The sequence below is a fragment of the Salmo salar genome, chromosome 14 (genome assembly GCF_965601325.2).
Source record: "Salmo salar chromosome 14, fSalSal1, whole genome shotgun sequence".
Classification (NCBI taxonomy): Eukaryota; Metazoa; Chordata; class Actinopteri; order Salmoniformes; family Salmonidae; genus Salmo; species Salmo salar.
Window position 1 is genome coordinate 63517506 of NC_138304.1, and position 16680 is coordinate 63534185.

Sequence of the window (16680 nt, forward strand, 5' to 3'; positions counted from 1 at the left end):
TTGCTGACATGGGCTAGTTGATTAACTGTAATAAATAGCTCACTAAGGTAAGCAATGACTGACAATAAAAAAGTAAAACTGCTGATGCCCTGCCAAATAACGACATTGCAGCTTGAGGCTCACGGTCCGTATTGACACCGCCTATTGAGTATGGCTGATATAGGGAAGTGTGCAATTTGGGACGCAGCCTAATAATGATGAATGAGGATGATCAAGTTTGTGAGACTGACCACTGTGACGCCGTCGTTGAGAAGGGACTCCCCAAATACCAGGATGTACAGGACCTCGTTGACATGGACCTCCTCAAACACGGCAATCACAGCCACGGGGTCCACAGCAGCAATCAGACTCCCAAACAACAACAACTGCAGGAGACCAGTGTCGATATTACCTACAGAGGCCCAGGGTAAAATGTGTTATGATCTCAGATCTTTGATCTACCTTACACATTAACTCTGAGGACCTCACAAATGCCAGTTTCAGTCATTGGAAAACTATAGAAGAACCTGTCCTTTATGTTGATCTGTTCTATGGTGGTCAGTTCAGGCTTTGGTTGGGCCTGTCCCAAATGGCACCCTATTCCCTATATAGTGCACTGCTATTGACCAGGGTCATCTGGTCAAAAATAGTGCACTAGCATAGGAATTCGGGTGCTATTTGGGACGTATAAGTTGCCTGCCTTACCCATGGCCCCGCCCAACCAGCACCCCCAAAGGGCGAGTCCCAAAGTGGCAGCGTTCCAGCAGGTGCCAATAACAGCGTAAACCAGGATGGCGCCCAAGTTGCCGAAGAACAGCTTGTTGGGCATGGAGTAGCCCGCGTCCAGGACGATCTGTGGCAGCAGGTAGAAGAAGAAGGTGAAGGGCTGCAGCCTGAAGGTCTGCACCTTGTCTGCCCCATAGATGATGCCGCCCAGGACCCAACCGATGCAAATGAGGAGGCCGCTCTCCGGGATCACTCTGGTCAGGCAGGGGTTCAGCTGGAATACTGTTGGTGAACAGAGCAAGACAAAGAGACAAATTCAGAGATATGCAGAGTGAATGAAAGACAAAAGGTTAATATTTTGGTAGATTCAGGTGGAGCAAAGTTAAACAGACCTGAGCCCGGTTTCCCCATAGCGATTGTACTTAGGCTTACGAATGTTTTAATGAAGCATCTTTCCTACAATGGCCGAAGCTGTAACATGCATTTCCCAAAACTTCATGCAGAGAAAACGTTCGATAAGTGCGTCGTGGATTGAAAGAAAGGCAGCACTGCTCAGCATTCTACTTTTCACTGATCAGCATTCTACTTTTCATATCTTACCTAACATTATAATTAATCCACAATACTGACAAGGGATCAGATCATAGAGACATACTATCACCTATGGCTACAAATATTGTGGCGGCTTATTATAATGTGTCACGGCTGTCTGAAGAATGGGATCAAGGCGTGTTTCGTTCCACGTTTTATTTAAACTGTGAAACTATGCAAGACATACAAATAAACTCATAAACAAAACAAACCGTGACGAAGAGGTGCAACATACACTTACTCAAAATAATCTCCCACAAACCCAGGTGGAAAAAACAACCATTTAAATATGATCCCCAATTAGAGACAACGATGACCAGCTGCCTCTAATTGGAGATCATCCCAAAATAAACAACATAGAAATACAACAACTAGAACCCCCACATAGAAATACATAAACTAGACCAAACCCCCAACATAGAAAAAAGAAACTAGAACCAACATAGACATAAATAAACTAGACAAAACCCTCTGTCACGCCCTGACCTACTCTACCATAGAAAAATAAAAGCTTTCTATAATCAGGATGTGACAGTATCCCCCCCCCCCTCCCCCCCCCAAAGGTGCGGACTCCGAACGCACAACCCCAAACAACAAAAACACAGGGAGGGTTAGGGAGGGTTAGGGTGGGTGTCTAATGTCGGTGGTGGCTCTGGTGCAGGACGAAGAACCTTCACATTATGCGGATCCTCCTGTATCGGAGGCGGTTCTGGTGCGGGACGAAGAACCCTCACATCCAGCTTATCCGCCAGCATAGGAGGCGGCTCCGGTTCGGGGCGTAGCCACCGCTCTGCTAGATGATCCCTCTGCTTTCGTGTCACCGGACCGTGGATCATCGCCGGAGGCTCTGGACTGCAGACCGCTGCCGGAGACTCCGGACTGGGGGACGTCGCCGGAGACTCTGGACTGGGGGACGTCTCAGGACGCTCCAGACTGTAGGCCGTCTCAGGAGGCTCCGGACTGTGGGCTGTCTCAGGAGGTCCCGGACTGGGAACTGTCGCCGGAAGCTCTGGACTGGGAACTGTCGCCGGAAGCTCTACTGGGAATGCGCACTGGAGGCCTGATGCGTGGGGCTGGCACAGGTGGCGCCAGACTGGTAACTCGCACCTCAGGGCGAGTGCGTGGAGCAGGAACAGGACACACCGGACTGGGCAGGCGCACTGGAGGCCTGATGCGTGGGGCTGGCACAGGTGGCGCCAGACTGGTAACACGCACTTCAGGGCGAGTACGAGGAGCAGGCAAAGGGCGTACTGGGCTGTGGAGGCGCACTGGAGGTCTGGAGCATAGGGCTGGCACAATCTGTCCTGGCTGGATGCTCACTTTAGCCCGGCAAGTGCGGGGCGCTTGCACAGGACGCACTGGGCTGTGAATGCGCACTGGAGACATGGTGCCTGACAGGTCACACGCTCCCTCAAGCGAGTGCGTGGAGGAGACACAGGACGTACCAGACTGGGGAGGCGCACTGAAGGCCAGATGCGTGAAACTGGTGCATATGACACCGGACTGGTGTCACGCTCCTCAGCACGCCCGCTCTGCAGCGCTCTCAATGCCAACACCTCTCTCCGGAATCTTGCGTCGAGATCCTCACTTGTCTCCCTGACTGGCTCTGGTTCACCCCTCAGCTCTCCACGGTAAGCACGAGGAGTTGGCTCAGGTCCCAAACCTGACTCCACCAAACTCCCCGTGTGCCCCCCCATAACATTTTTAGCAGCTGCCTCTCGGGCTTCCGTCATTGCCGTGCTAGTTCCTCGTATTGTCGCCGTTCCTCTCTCGCTGTCTCCGCCTGCTTGCCTTGATGGTATAACACCTCATAATATCTCAGTTCTGCTCTCTCTGCTTCAATCTCCTCCTTTGGACAGCGATACTCCCCGGGCCTTGTCCAGAGTCCTGCCCCATCCAGGATTTCCTCCCAGGTTCAGTCCTCCTGACCGCTGCTTGGTCCGTTGGTGGTGGGAGATTCTGTCACAGCTGTCTGAAGAATTGGACCAAGGTGCAGCGTGTGTTTCGTTCCACATTTTATTTAAACTGTAAAACTATGCAAGACAAACAAATAAACTCATAAACAAAACAAACCGTGATGAAGAGGTGCAACATACACTTACTCAAAATAATCTCCCACAAACCCAGGTGGGAAAAACAACCACTTAAATATGATCCCCAATTAGAGACCAGCTGCCTCTAATTGGAGATCATCCCAAAAAAACAACACAGAAATGTACATTTACATTTTAGTCATTTAGCAGACGCTCTTATCCAGAGCAACTTACAGTAGTGAATGCATATATTTCATAAAAAAAAATTCTGTACTAGAAATACAACAACTAGAACCGCACATAGAAATACATAAACTAGACCAAACCCCCAACATAGAAAAAAGAAACTAGAACCAACATAGACATAATTAAACTAGGCAAAACCCTCTGTCACGCCCTGACCTACTCTACCATAGAAAAATAAAAGCTTTCTATGGTCAGGACGTGACATAATGCTTACCCTATAGTAATGCACAAAATTAAGATTTGGCACATTATTGTGCACATGTTAAACATACTGAAATATATTGAAGCAAAAATGACAGACAGTAACATACAAATAGTTAAATTAAACTCAACTGAAAACATGAAATGGATTGTAATGTCATTGAAATAATAGATCTACAGTATGTAGCCTACACTGTATTTATATTTGTAATACAGTCATCTCGATTTTCATTTAATCATATTTTTATTTTTCGTTTGTTAGTAACAATGCAAAGAAATTGGTAACTTTGTATGTGTAGTCACATTTGTTCTGAAGTTATCTGTGGTCACAGAAAGACAGATAAATATCTTGATTTTATGTTTAGCGGAAATCTTCTGAGTATAAAGTGACGTGGAAGGGCGCAAAAGCGGAAGGGCGCAAAACCAGGCGCTGGGCCCAGATTCACAAAACACTTCTTACGCAAAAACCTAAGAAGCTTCTTTAAAAAAAAAAAGAAGTTCATAAGAAAGTTTAGGTGCAATTCCTCAAACATTTCTTAAGAATTTATGATTGTCATAAAACTTCTCAATGTTTTCTTACGAACTTCTTAACTATCTTAAGATGATTGTTGCTATGCAACCGAGTTAGCCTACTAACTAGCATATTTCTTACTGATAATACTGGTCAATTTCTTTTTTGGGGGGGGGATTTCAAACAATCAATACTGATTTTTTTTCAATTAAACATGTTCAATTTCTTTCATTAGTTTATTTTCTCACGTCCATGAGAATAAGCTAAGGGTTTAGCTATCTTAACAACATTAAGATATACAATAACTTTATTTTCAAGAATCACATTTTTTCTTAACTACTTCCTTAAGAAGAAACATGACAAGAAACTTAAGAACATTTTCAAGAACTTTATAAATGCTGACAGATAATTGGTTCCTTCAACATGGTGGGATCTTTGTTCTTTCACTTATTCACACACATTGTTAAAAGACCGCGACAGATAAAAATGCACATAAATAGCCTAATGCATGGCTGGCTACTACTGCCTGCATTTATTCCAGACGCAGATTTAGATGAAGGTAGGCTAATTTGTTTGCCCCATATATTGTTTCACATTTGAGAGGAGCAAAACTTTTGTATTATAAAAATAAACAATCTACCCCTTTAAAAATGTGGAATAAAAATGAACCATATACATTTGGCATTTTATTTTCTAATGATATGTCGCTCGGTGAACATGTCTGTGCGTATGCAAATAAATAATAGCAAGCAAGCATGGGCTTCGATTGCGACATAACACAGACATTGTCAGCAATGGAATAATTATAATGACAGACAAAGTAGGCCTACTAAACAATACCAAGTAGACAGACAAAAACAACCATATGGCCTCAGCAAAGTCGACAAGAAATAAGTAGATTGCACAACAATGACTAGATACGGATTCTGATTAATACACAATGTTTGGAAAAGGGGAGACTTGTGCCCTGAGATGAGTGAATTTCTCTCTGGGGAAATGAGCGCAGAGGGAGAGTGACTTGTTCTAAACCAATCGTTGCAGCAGGCTACAACAATACCCTGCCCATTTCTTTACAGACAGAAGAACTAGCCAATAATTGTTTAGAGCACACAGCTCTTCACACTATTTGAGTGAAAGAGAGACGCGTGCTGGCTGCTGAAAATAATGTTTCCCATCACGGATAATTACAAAAAATACGAGTACTCGGCACAACTCTAGTTTTGACTTAAATCGGCTTGAAAATCTATGGCAAGACTTGAAAATGGCTGTCTAGCAATGATCAACAACCATATTGACTGAGTTTGAAGATTTCTTTTAAGAATAATGTGCAAATATTGTACAATACAGGTTTGCAAAGCTCTTAGAGACTTACCCAGAAAGACTCACAGCTTTAATTGCGGCCAAAGGTGATTCCAACATGTATTGACTCAGAGAGTTGAATACTTATCAGGATACAGTATATTAGTGTATTTTTTATATATACTGTATATATTTATTTTTACAAATGTTAGACTTTTCTTCCACTTTTTGTTGTATTTTGTGTAGATCATTGGGGAAAAAATACAATTAAATCCATTTTAATCCCACTTTGTAATAACAAAATGTGTAAAAATTCAAGGGGTGTGAATACTTTGTGAAGGCACTGTAACTATCTATGCACAGTGTATGCACTGTATTACGCAAACACACAAAAAGTGTAATCAATGTCACATCTCAATTGTGTCTGTTGTGTACACTCACATTGCTATTGACCACCATGTCACCACAACAAACAAGACCAAAACATAACACAACACGGTAGATGCTCCATTACCTTTAACAATTAACGTTCAAAAGATGACACTCCATAACTCATATCTGTACATATGCATATACATTAGCACAAATTACATTATCGCTTGCCAGACTCAATCAAAGTTCTCAGCTTTTCTGTTGAAACACATAAATAAGTCCTGCATCAATTAAACGGTCACCTGATGTCCAAATCTGCAAAGAACAATTTTACACTAACACACAGTTAATTTGCTGTGTCATGACAGTGTAAAGTCATTGTCTTAAGCTGACACCAGCTTGGTTTATAACATCTGTTATGTATTGATTATGACAGTTTAATGTTGGTTCTTATGACTCAGGGTAAAGTAAAGCGTACGCAAACAAACTCTCAGAGCGTGAATAGAAGGTGGCAATCTATGGAACGATGAAGAGTAGCCTGGGGAAGGGGATGTACATCAGTGGAGGCTCCTCAGAGGAGGAAGGAGAGGACTGTCCTCCTCAATGAAATTTCATAAAAATAAAAATAGTGAAACAAAAGTTATCCTTTATAGATAAAACTATACTAAATATATGAATATTTCACCAAATAATTGATTTAAACACACTGTTTTTCAATTAAGGTCTATAGTAACTTCAACAGCACTCTCTGGGGTAGCATCATGGTGTAGCCGGTTGACAGCTGGCTTCCATTTTCCTCTGGCTACATTAACTTCAATACAAAACCTAGGAGGCTCGTAGGCCTCACCCCCTTCCATAGACCTACATGGTAATTATGACCACTTCCGGAGGACGACTTCCAACCAATCAAAGCTTTTGCAGTATGAACTGACATGTTGTCCATCCAATCATAAGATTAGGATCAGAGAATAAACCTAGTGTGTTGTATTGGGGTTGTGCCGCAGAGCATTATGGGGGGTTCTATGTGTTGAGAGGCTTGGTGAGTTGTTGACATTATTGGTTAGAGATTGAGAGTGAAAACTGATAGTTGAGCATTATTTTTTATATTATTCAATTCAAATTAGTTTCTTCAAATTACAGGAGACAGAGGAGGTATATAATAAAAATTTTTTTTTTTTTTTTTTTACTTTATTGTGTCCAGATAGTGAATTGTTAATCCATTTGCCTTGCTAACTTCAGTAGCAAGTAGCCGTAGCTAGCTACCAGTGCGAGCATGCAGTTTTTGCCGCCAGGTTGGCAGAATGGCAAATGCTACCGAAAATGCTGTGGACTTTTTGTTGAAGAACCCCTTTCATTCTCAGGTGTACATGGAAACCGAGGGTCGACCTCTGCCTGAGATCAGTTTGATGAAGAAGGATGAAAAGGTGAGGGCGTTCAATACCAATTGGTATCAAAAGTATGGCTGGCTAAGAGGAGCCTTCCATCAAGCTGCCTGTATTGCTGGCCTTGCCTGCTTTTTAGAAAGCCTTGGGTGAAAGGGGGTACAGTGACCTGAAGAACATCGATCATTCAGGTAAACAGCATAACAAAAGAAGAGAGCATATAAATGCCCACATCAGATTCAAGATTCTCGGAAAATCAATTGAGAATGATTTTATAGCTTCCATCACATCATCCATTAAAAGTGAGATTAAAGAGAGGTTGACGCAGCCCTTTTTTGTGCCGCTCAAGTGGGCTTTCCACTTTCATTTTGTATTTATTTAGCAAAAGTGATAACACAATCACTCCGGACAGACACAAGAAAACACTCATTACATAAATGTTGCAGCAGCCTAGGCTACACCTAAACATTAGAGCAACCTTTCTTAAAGTGTGGGTCGCGGACCTGTTAATTGTGGGTCACGACGTGTCAGAGTAAATGTGTAATTATTTCATTAATTACTGGAATTGATTTAGCCAAGTGCATCTGCGCAAACTGTTCAGTGCGAGAGGGAGCAGTGTGCTTCTTGAAGATTACTTTGCGACACACACGATGCAGCGCTGTTGTTCAAGCCACAAACTTGTTATTCCTACTCGCCATCACTCACTGCTGTCATGAAATGGACTCATGCTAGCCACAAGTTCTGACTGAGTTTAATTGTCATGAAACGCATATACAGCGATGAGTTTCTCTCTCTTTCATTACAAACGTATAACGAGGAGCGCCCACAATGTGTTTTGTGCGGGGAAGTGCTTAGTAATGAGTCTCTCAACGAACAAATTAATAAAATGACACGTCCTGACCAAACATCCACAGCATGATGTTAAACCCAGGGAGTTCTTTCAGAACATGGCAGGATGCTTCAGGAAACAGTGCTTCGACAGTGGAAAAGTAAGTCAGCTAGCAAGACATTGTTGTCATTTTATAACAGGTGATGATCAGCAGAAACAAGGGAGTAACGTTACTAACTAACTCTCATAGTAGTAACATTACATGTGTTTCTCTTTCAAACAATCCCTTGGCCTTGTACATAGCTAACATTCGTCAAAGCCAGCTAGCTACTGATAGTGCAACCCTAGTAACAGTACAGATGAAGATGGTCCCGTGTGGCTCAGTTGGCTCAGTTGGTAGAGCATGGTGTTTGCAACGCCAGGGTTGTGGGTTCGATTCCCACGGGGCACCAGTATGGGGAAAAAATGTATTAAATGTATGAAATGTATGCATTCACTACTGTAAGTCCCTCTGGATAAGAGCATCTGCTAAATGACTAAAATGTAAATGTAAGATGACAAATTATCAGGCCTACTGTACATCTTACTGTAGAAATTATTGTTGAAAACTAGTCTAGGTTGGAACTAGTATAGGTTGGAACTGCTGCTGTTAAAATGCAATAAAACATAGTTTTCTTAACTGGAATAAACTGATTGAAACAAGATGCTTTTTGAGGCAAACATACTCGCACAGTTCTGGGTTGCTCATCTACAGCAGGAAGCGGTCTCCTGTCTGACTGAGAAAGCAGTAGATGTTCTGGTCCAGTTTGGCACCACATACCTATGCGAGTCGGGGTTCTCAACTCTGACATACTTAAAAAACAAGTACAGAAACAGTTTCAAGGCTGAGCATGACCTGTGTTGCACTGTCAAAAATGGAACCCAGAATAGACATGCTCTCACTGTGTGTGTGTTTTATGGTCTACATCTGTGTGATGTGACCAATCAGTTAATTCCAGTTCAGAATAAAAAATATGTATTGTATTTCAACAGCAGCAGTTCCAACCTAGACTTTCTTTCAAAAATAATTTCTACAGTAAGATGTACAGTAGGCCTGATCATTTCTCATCTGTACTGTTAGTTAGGGTTGCACTATCAAAAAGCCTGTGTGTTTTCTGTTATACATCTGTGTGATGTGATCAATCGGTTTATTCCAGTTCAGAATGAAAATTATGTATTGTATTTTAACAGCAACAGTTACAACCTAGCTACAGATATGTAAGAGTGTTTTTAATGGGGGAAAATAAACATGAATAGTTATTTATATGACTATTTAATTGTTATTTGTTTTTGTCTATATTGCATTTGTTTTAGGCATAAGGGGAATGAAATGTACCGATATTTATGTATAGTTGCATATTTTCCTAAGCTTGGGTCCCAGGAAAACACAGAATTTCTCATTTGGGTCCCAGGCTGAAAATGTTTAAGATCCCCTGCATTAGAGATCTGACATACTGTATGGGATGAAAACGAGACGATTTTTCAGTCTGATCAACTGTAGGCTACTTATAATAGCAGCTACATACAGCCTATGCACCCTGTCCATCTGCTCAGGGTAAACAAATTGGTAACGTTATGTATTTATAGTCCATTTGTGTGAGGAGAAAATGTGAATGTCATCAAATTTGGTTTATATTCCAACTTGGCTAGGCTGCCTATACGTTTTCAATCCAAAATAATTAACTGGAATTAATCAATCAACATAATAGTGATGACGGGTCTACAGTTGCATAGGCCTGCATGATGCAAACATGCATGAAGCAAGCTCAGCCCTGTGAGTTTTATTCGCTATCAGTTGTTATCTCTGCGTCTGGGTAGAGGAAATCCCCCTCTTAATCTAGTCTAAATATAATTAATATAAACAAGTTTAAGGTTATTGCAGTTTGGCAGGATTTTCATCCCCCCAGGGCCAGGAGTTTTTTTCAGGAGTTTTCTTTAAACCATGTCACCTGATTAGGAAAAACGGGTCCCTTCATAGGCTCTCCCTCTGGTGCAACTAGTCTGCTTGCAGTTGTCAGTTATTGTCAGGTATGTGGATGATCAGGGCTTTATTCAGGAATGTTTCTTTGGCTACTTTGATGTGTCAAGTGGGCGAGATGTGCAGTCTGTGTCTGACTTTGTGAATTCTGATATGTCTGAGTTTAACTTCATGGAGAAACTCGTTGCCCAAAACTACGATGGCGCAGCAATAATGGAATGTATCTGCTATTTGTGTTTACAGCTAAGTCCCCTCCTGTTCCCTGATTAAGAGGTGATGACCACTCCTCTCCACTACCATTGTCAACTCTCTCCTAACATGAACTGATGTCACTTCTCATGTGCCTGCTCATCTACTGGCACATTGAATGTTTCCTCTCCAAGAACTGTGAGTACCCCTATCAATTTTCTCTCATTACTGTATGTAGAGTCAATCACAAACACAATCACATTATTACACATCAATGATTTTACTTGCTTGGACTAACTCCTTCTCAGATCTTTTGTGTAACTGTGTAGTGTATTGTGTTATTGTTTTTTGTCTTCCCTGTCAAATCCTTCCCTCCCCCCACAGAAGAGTGGGGCTCTTTTCCAACACCATCCATCCATGATGAGCCTGTCCTGCACTGAAGCCTCTGAACACCTCAACCCCTGTCCTGCACTGACGTCAAGCCTCTGAACACCCCAACTCATGCCTCATACCCTCATTTGTCGTCTCCTTGTGTTCTGAGCATATACCGTGAGTCTCCCATCCTCCTTAATTTTTCAAGTTACCAGCTTCCACTGATGTACATGTATGGAACTCACCGAGTTTGCAGAGCCAGCTGACCAGGATCCAGAGTGCCACCAGATATGGGAAGTGAATTTCCTCCCACTTCCAGATAACGATGGGCAGGGTGGTGATAGTATGTTCTGTTCCATTTCCTGTGGCCTGAGATTCTGTTTTCCCTGCCTGAGATGCCAGGCTGGGCCTACTAATGGCAAGCAGTATCATCACCAGGACGAAAGTGGAGCGCCACAGAGCTGGCATCTTGCAGCTGGATGCTTTTCAAATCTTGAGCTTTGATCAATCTTGGTGTCTGCCTCTCTCCCTCTCTGTCCTCTGTCACTGACTATCTGGATTGTCACTGCTGGCCCTTAGTATGTTTGCTCCTCTCTGTCCTTGCTCAGGTTAGACTACACCTTTTCACTACAGGTGAAAGCCCCTCCCACTCTTTAGCCAGACAGGCTAGTTGGGCCACTTCTTCAATACCAGGGTGCAGTTCTGCCCAACCTTACCACCCTGTTATTATTCATTGGCTCAGGACACCAGAGGCGTCATCCCCATAGGGGTCAGACGGGTACGTGCCCCCTCAGATTTGTCCTGTTTAAAAAAAATATATATATATATATAATAAGAAAAACATATTACATTTTTTTGTTAGTTTTGTTGTTGTTTCTCTGTAACACTACTATCCACCTAGCACTTTTATGAAGTTTGATTTACTATTTGTATTTATTTGTATTTATTAGGGATTCCCATTAGCTGCTGCTAAGGCAGGAGCTACTCTTCCTGGAGTCCAAACACATTATGGCACTTACATCACACATAAAACAAAAGATAAAACAGTACATCATATAACATTACACCACTACATATCTACAATACAAAATGTATAATACCACCATACAACAATATTTCAATGTACGGGTGTGTAGAGTGCGTGTGCTAGCATGTGTGTGTATATGTCTGTGTCTGTACCTGTGTGTGTGTGTCTTCACAGTCCCCGCTGTTCCATAAGGTGTATTTTTATCTGTTTTTAAAATCTGATTCTACTGCTTGCATCAGTTACCTGATGTGGAATAGAGTTCCATGTAGTCATGGCTCTATGTAGTACTGTGCCTCTCAGAGTCTGTTCTGGACTTAGGGAATGTGAAGAGACCTCTGGTGGCATGTCTTGTAGGGTATGCATGGGGTGTCTGCGCTGTGTGCTAGTAGTTTAAACAGACACCTCGGTGCATTCAGCATGTCAATACTTCTTACAAAAACAAGTAGTGATGAAGTCAATCTCTCCTCCACTTTGAGCCATGAGAGATTGACATGCATATTATTCATGTTAGCTCTCCATGTACATTTAAGGGCAAGCCGTCCTGCCCTGTTCTGAGCCAATTGTAATTTTCCTAAGTCCCTCTTTGTGGCACCTGACCACACGACTGAACAGCAGTCCAAGTGTGACAAAACTAGGGCCTGTAGGACATGCCTTGTTGATAGTGATGTTAAGAAGGCAGAGCAGAGCTTTATTATGGACAGACTTCTCCCAATCTTAGCTACTGTTGTATCAACATGTTTTGACCATGACAGGTTACAATCCAGGGTTACTCCAAGCAGTTTAGTCACCTCAATTTGCTCAATTTCCACATTATTCATTAAAATATTTAGTTGAGGTTTAGGGTTTAGTGAATGATTTGTCCCAAATATAATTATTTTTGTTTTTGAAATATGTAGGACTAACTTATTCCTTGCCACCCACTCTGAAAATAATTTCAGTCGCTGTAGTAGCTGACATGTATAGTGTTGAGTCATCCGCATACATAGACACACTGGCTTTACTTAAAGTTAGTGGCATGTCATTAGTAAAGATTAAAAAGTAAGAGGCCTAGACAGCTGTCCTGTGGAATTCCTGATACTACTTGGATTACAGTGCCTTTGGAAAGTATTCAGACCCCTTGACTTTTTCCACATTTTATTGAGTTACAGCCTTATTCTAAAATGGATTAATTCTTTTTTTTTTCTCATCAGTCTACACACAATAACTCATATTGACAAAGCAAAAACTGGTTTTTAGAAATGTTTCTTAATTTATTACAAATAAAAACTGAAATATCACATTTACATAAATATTCAGACCCTTTACTCAGTAATTTGTTGACCCACCTTTGGCAGCGATTACAGCCTCAAGTCTTCTTGGGTATAACTACAAGCTTGGCACACCTGTATATGGGGACTATCTCCCATTCTTCTCAGCAGATCCTCTCAAGCTCTGCTATGTTGGATGGGGAGCGTTGCTGCACAGCTATTTCCAGGTCTCTCCAGAGATGTTCGATCTGGTTCAAGTCCGGGCTCTGACTGGGCCACTCAAGGACATTCAGAGACTTTTCCAGAAGCCACTCCTGCATTGTCTTGGCTGTGTGCTTAGGGTCGTTGTCCTGTTGGAAGGTGAAACTTCGCCCCAGTCTGAGGTCCTGAGCACTCTGGAGCAGGTTTTCATCAAGGATCTCTCTATACTTTGCTCCGTTCGTTGTTGCCTCAATCCTGAATAGTCTCCATGTCCCTGATCAATGGAATGTTTCTGGTCTGTGTCCGGTCCAAGCTTAACATCTCCACAAGGCGCGGGTGCCAGAGGATGCTGTTTTTGACTTCCATGTCGAGTGACATATCTCCATGACTGGTTGGTAGGATCGAGAACAGGAACATCCACCAAGTCATCCAGGAGCTAGGGATGGGGGAGACCCATTTGGGAGGGATCCCTGCAGAGTACAAGCCAGTCGGCTGTGGAGAGCCGACACGGCGGCAACACTTCCACCAGACCAGAGTGGCGTCCGGCTACTGGGGTAGAAGTGAAAGAAAAAGTAGCCGCCCGTGGATTCCCCAGTAGCTTGTCCAGGTTTGCTACTTGTTTGCCACTTTGCCCCTGTAGTCCTCTGCAAGCAAACAGTTGTTACATTGAAAGTCCGGGCGGTCCATATTGTCCCGGAATCAAGCAAAATAAACACAGCTCCTGCAGCGTTGAAAATGTTTGATAGCATCCTCCATTTGAGGCTCCAGGCTAGCTAGGCTAGCTAAGCCAACCGGGCGTCCATGTGTCTCCTCTTGACAGGTAACCCACAACTTGTCCAAGAGAGAACAACACGGCTATCAAAAAAAGGCCAAGGTAAGGGCTACACCAATCACACAAATAATTAGAATTCGCGTTTTGAAACATTTATGTCAGTGTCGAGTATAATAACTCAGGCTAGTAGAACAGGTTTCGTCAACAACACACTTAGTGGTAAACTGATTCTGATCCTCTGGATAGGGATTCGGATTTGGTAATCCAATCTGACCTTTAATAATAATTAAATGTCATTTTTTGATGCCAAAAATCTGGATTATCTTGATCCCACTGGAAGGGTGGATTTAGAATGTCACTACAACTAAGACATATCAATGTAACTAAGATGAAAATGTTTAGAAAACCACCTATGGCTGAAAATAGGCAATTGAGGTGGCTTATTATGCTTACCCAGTAATAATGCATTAAATTACATATTGGACACATCATTGCGCACATGTTGTCACACATCATTAAACAGGCAAACAGACAGTAGCTTAGTGGTAAAATCGACCTCAATTGATCTAAGTAGGCATTGCGGGGGATAGCAGATGTTTTATTTAGTTTTTTATGCTGATTTCAATTTTTTTTTACATAATGTCTCCACTATCATTTCCTATGGCCAAAACCAGCTTCTGGAGATCAGAACAGCGATCACTAACCACGATTTGGATGACAATTTCTACTTCAACTAGTCGGCACGGACCAGGCCCTAATCCCCGGGACTCAAAAAAGGAAGTGACGGCGCAGAGGCAAAAGAGCAGGCATCCTGACTAAACCTCAATGGTGTGCAAATAAACCGCCTCTACCCTCCGTTCTGTTTGCGAACATACAGCCACAAGAGAACAAACTGGACGAACTCTGTTCAAAACTATCTTATCAACAGGACCTGAAGAACTGTAATATTCCAAGTTTCACGGAGTCCTGGCTGAACAAGGATATGGATAATATACATCTTGCTGGCTTTTCCATGCATCGTTAAGACAGGTTGGCAGCCTTGGTTAAGATGAGGGGGGAGGGGTGTGTCTTTGTTAACAACAGCTGGTGTGCGATTTCTAATGTTAAGGAGGTCTCAAGTTTTTGCTAGTTAGAATAACTCATGATAAGCTGCAGACCATACTATTTACCAAGGGAGTTTTCATCTATAATTTTCATAGATGCTGGCGCTAAGGCCGCACTCAATGAGCTGTATAGGGCCATAGGCAAGCAAAAAAATGCGCACCCTGAGTCATGCTTGTTGTGGCCGGTGATTTTAATGCAGAGAAACTAAAATCCATTTCACCCAATTTTTTTCCAGCATGTCACCCTGTGCAACTAGAAGCAACAACATTTATGGCACCTTTACTTCACAAACAGAAGCACATGCAAGGCTCTCCCTCGCCGTCCCTTTGGCAAATCTGACCATAACTCTATCCTCCTGATTTCTGCTATCTCAAACAGGAAGAAACAATTACGAAAGTGGTCCGATGAAGCGGTTGCTAAGCTACAGGACTGTTTCACTAGCACTGGAATATGTTCTAGGATTCATCTGATAACAATGAGGAGTTTACCACATCAGTCACCGGCTTCATTACCAAGTGCATCAACGTAGCCCCCACAGTGACCATGCGTACATATCCCAACCAGAAGCCATGGATTACAAGCAACAGCTGGAGCTGCCGGTTTCAAGGAGCGGGACGCTAACCCGGACACTTATAAGAAATCCTGCTACAACCTCCGATGAGCCATCAAACAGGCAAACCGTCAATACAGGTCTCAGATCGAACCCTACTACGCCGGTTCTGATGCTCATCAAATGAACCAGGGCTTGCAAACTATAATGGATTACAAAGGAAAACCAGGCCACGAACTGCCCAGTGACACAAGCTTACCAGACGAGCTAAATGCCTTCTATGTTCGCTTCAAGGCAAGCAACACTGAATCATCCATGAGAGCACCAACTGTTCCGGATGACTGTGTTAGCTTGCTCTCCATAGCCGATGTTAGTAAGACCTTTAAGCAGGTTAACATTCACAAGGCCGTGGGGCCAGACAGATTACCAGAACCCGTACTTTGCACATGCACTGACCAACTGGCAAGTGTCTTCACTGACATTTGTAACCTCTCCCTGATACCGTCTGTAATATCTACATATTTCAAGCAGACCACCATAGTCCCGTTTCCCAAGAACGTGAAGGTAGCCTGTCTAAATGACTATCGCCCCATAGCACTCACATCTATAGCCATGAAATGCTTTGAAAGGCTGGTCATGGCTCACATCAACATCATCATCCCAGACACCCTGGACACATTCCAATTCGCATACCGCCCCATCAGATACACAGTTGACGAAATCTCTATTGCACTCCATACTGCTCACTCCCACCTGGACAGGAGGAACACCTACAGTGTATGTGAGAATGCTGTTCATCAACTATAGCTCAGCGTTCAACACCATAGTCCCCTCCAAGCTCAACTGAACACCTCCCTCTGCAACTGGATCCTGGACTTCCTGGCGGGCCGTCCTCAAGTGGTGAGCATAGGCATATTATATCCACCACGCTGACCCTCAACATGGGAGCCCCTCAGGGGTGCGTGCTTAGTCCCCTCCTGCACTCCCTGTTCACCCAGGTTCCGTGGATTCCATGGCGCCATATGGCAGCCT

The 16680-nt window shown here is 42.9% G+C and overlaps 1 protein-coding gene across 1 annotated transcript in view; it reads right to left on the reverse strand.

The window, feature by feature from the left end:
* Nucleotides 1-11367, reverse strand: part of LOC106569766 (sodium/hydrogen exchanger 3) — a 65686-nt gene extending 54319 nt beyond the window's left edge. Inside the window, exons 1-3 of the mRNA XM_014141359.3 lie at nt 10993-11367; nt 685-987; nt 231-391 (exon numbers count right to left, since the gene is read on the reverse strand). Coding sequence (XP_013996834.1) covers nt 231-391; nt 685-987; nt 10993-11215 — 687 coding nt within the window. The 5' untranslated portion in view covers nt 11216-11367. The remainder of the gene's footprint in view (nt 1-230; nt 392-684; nt 988-10992) is intronic.
* Between the last annotated feature and the right edge of the window lie 5313 nt (nt 11368-16680).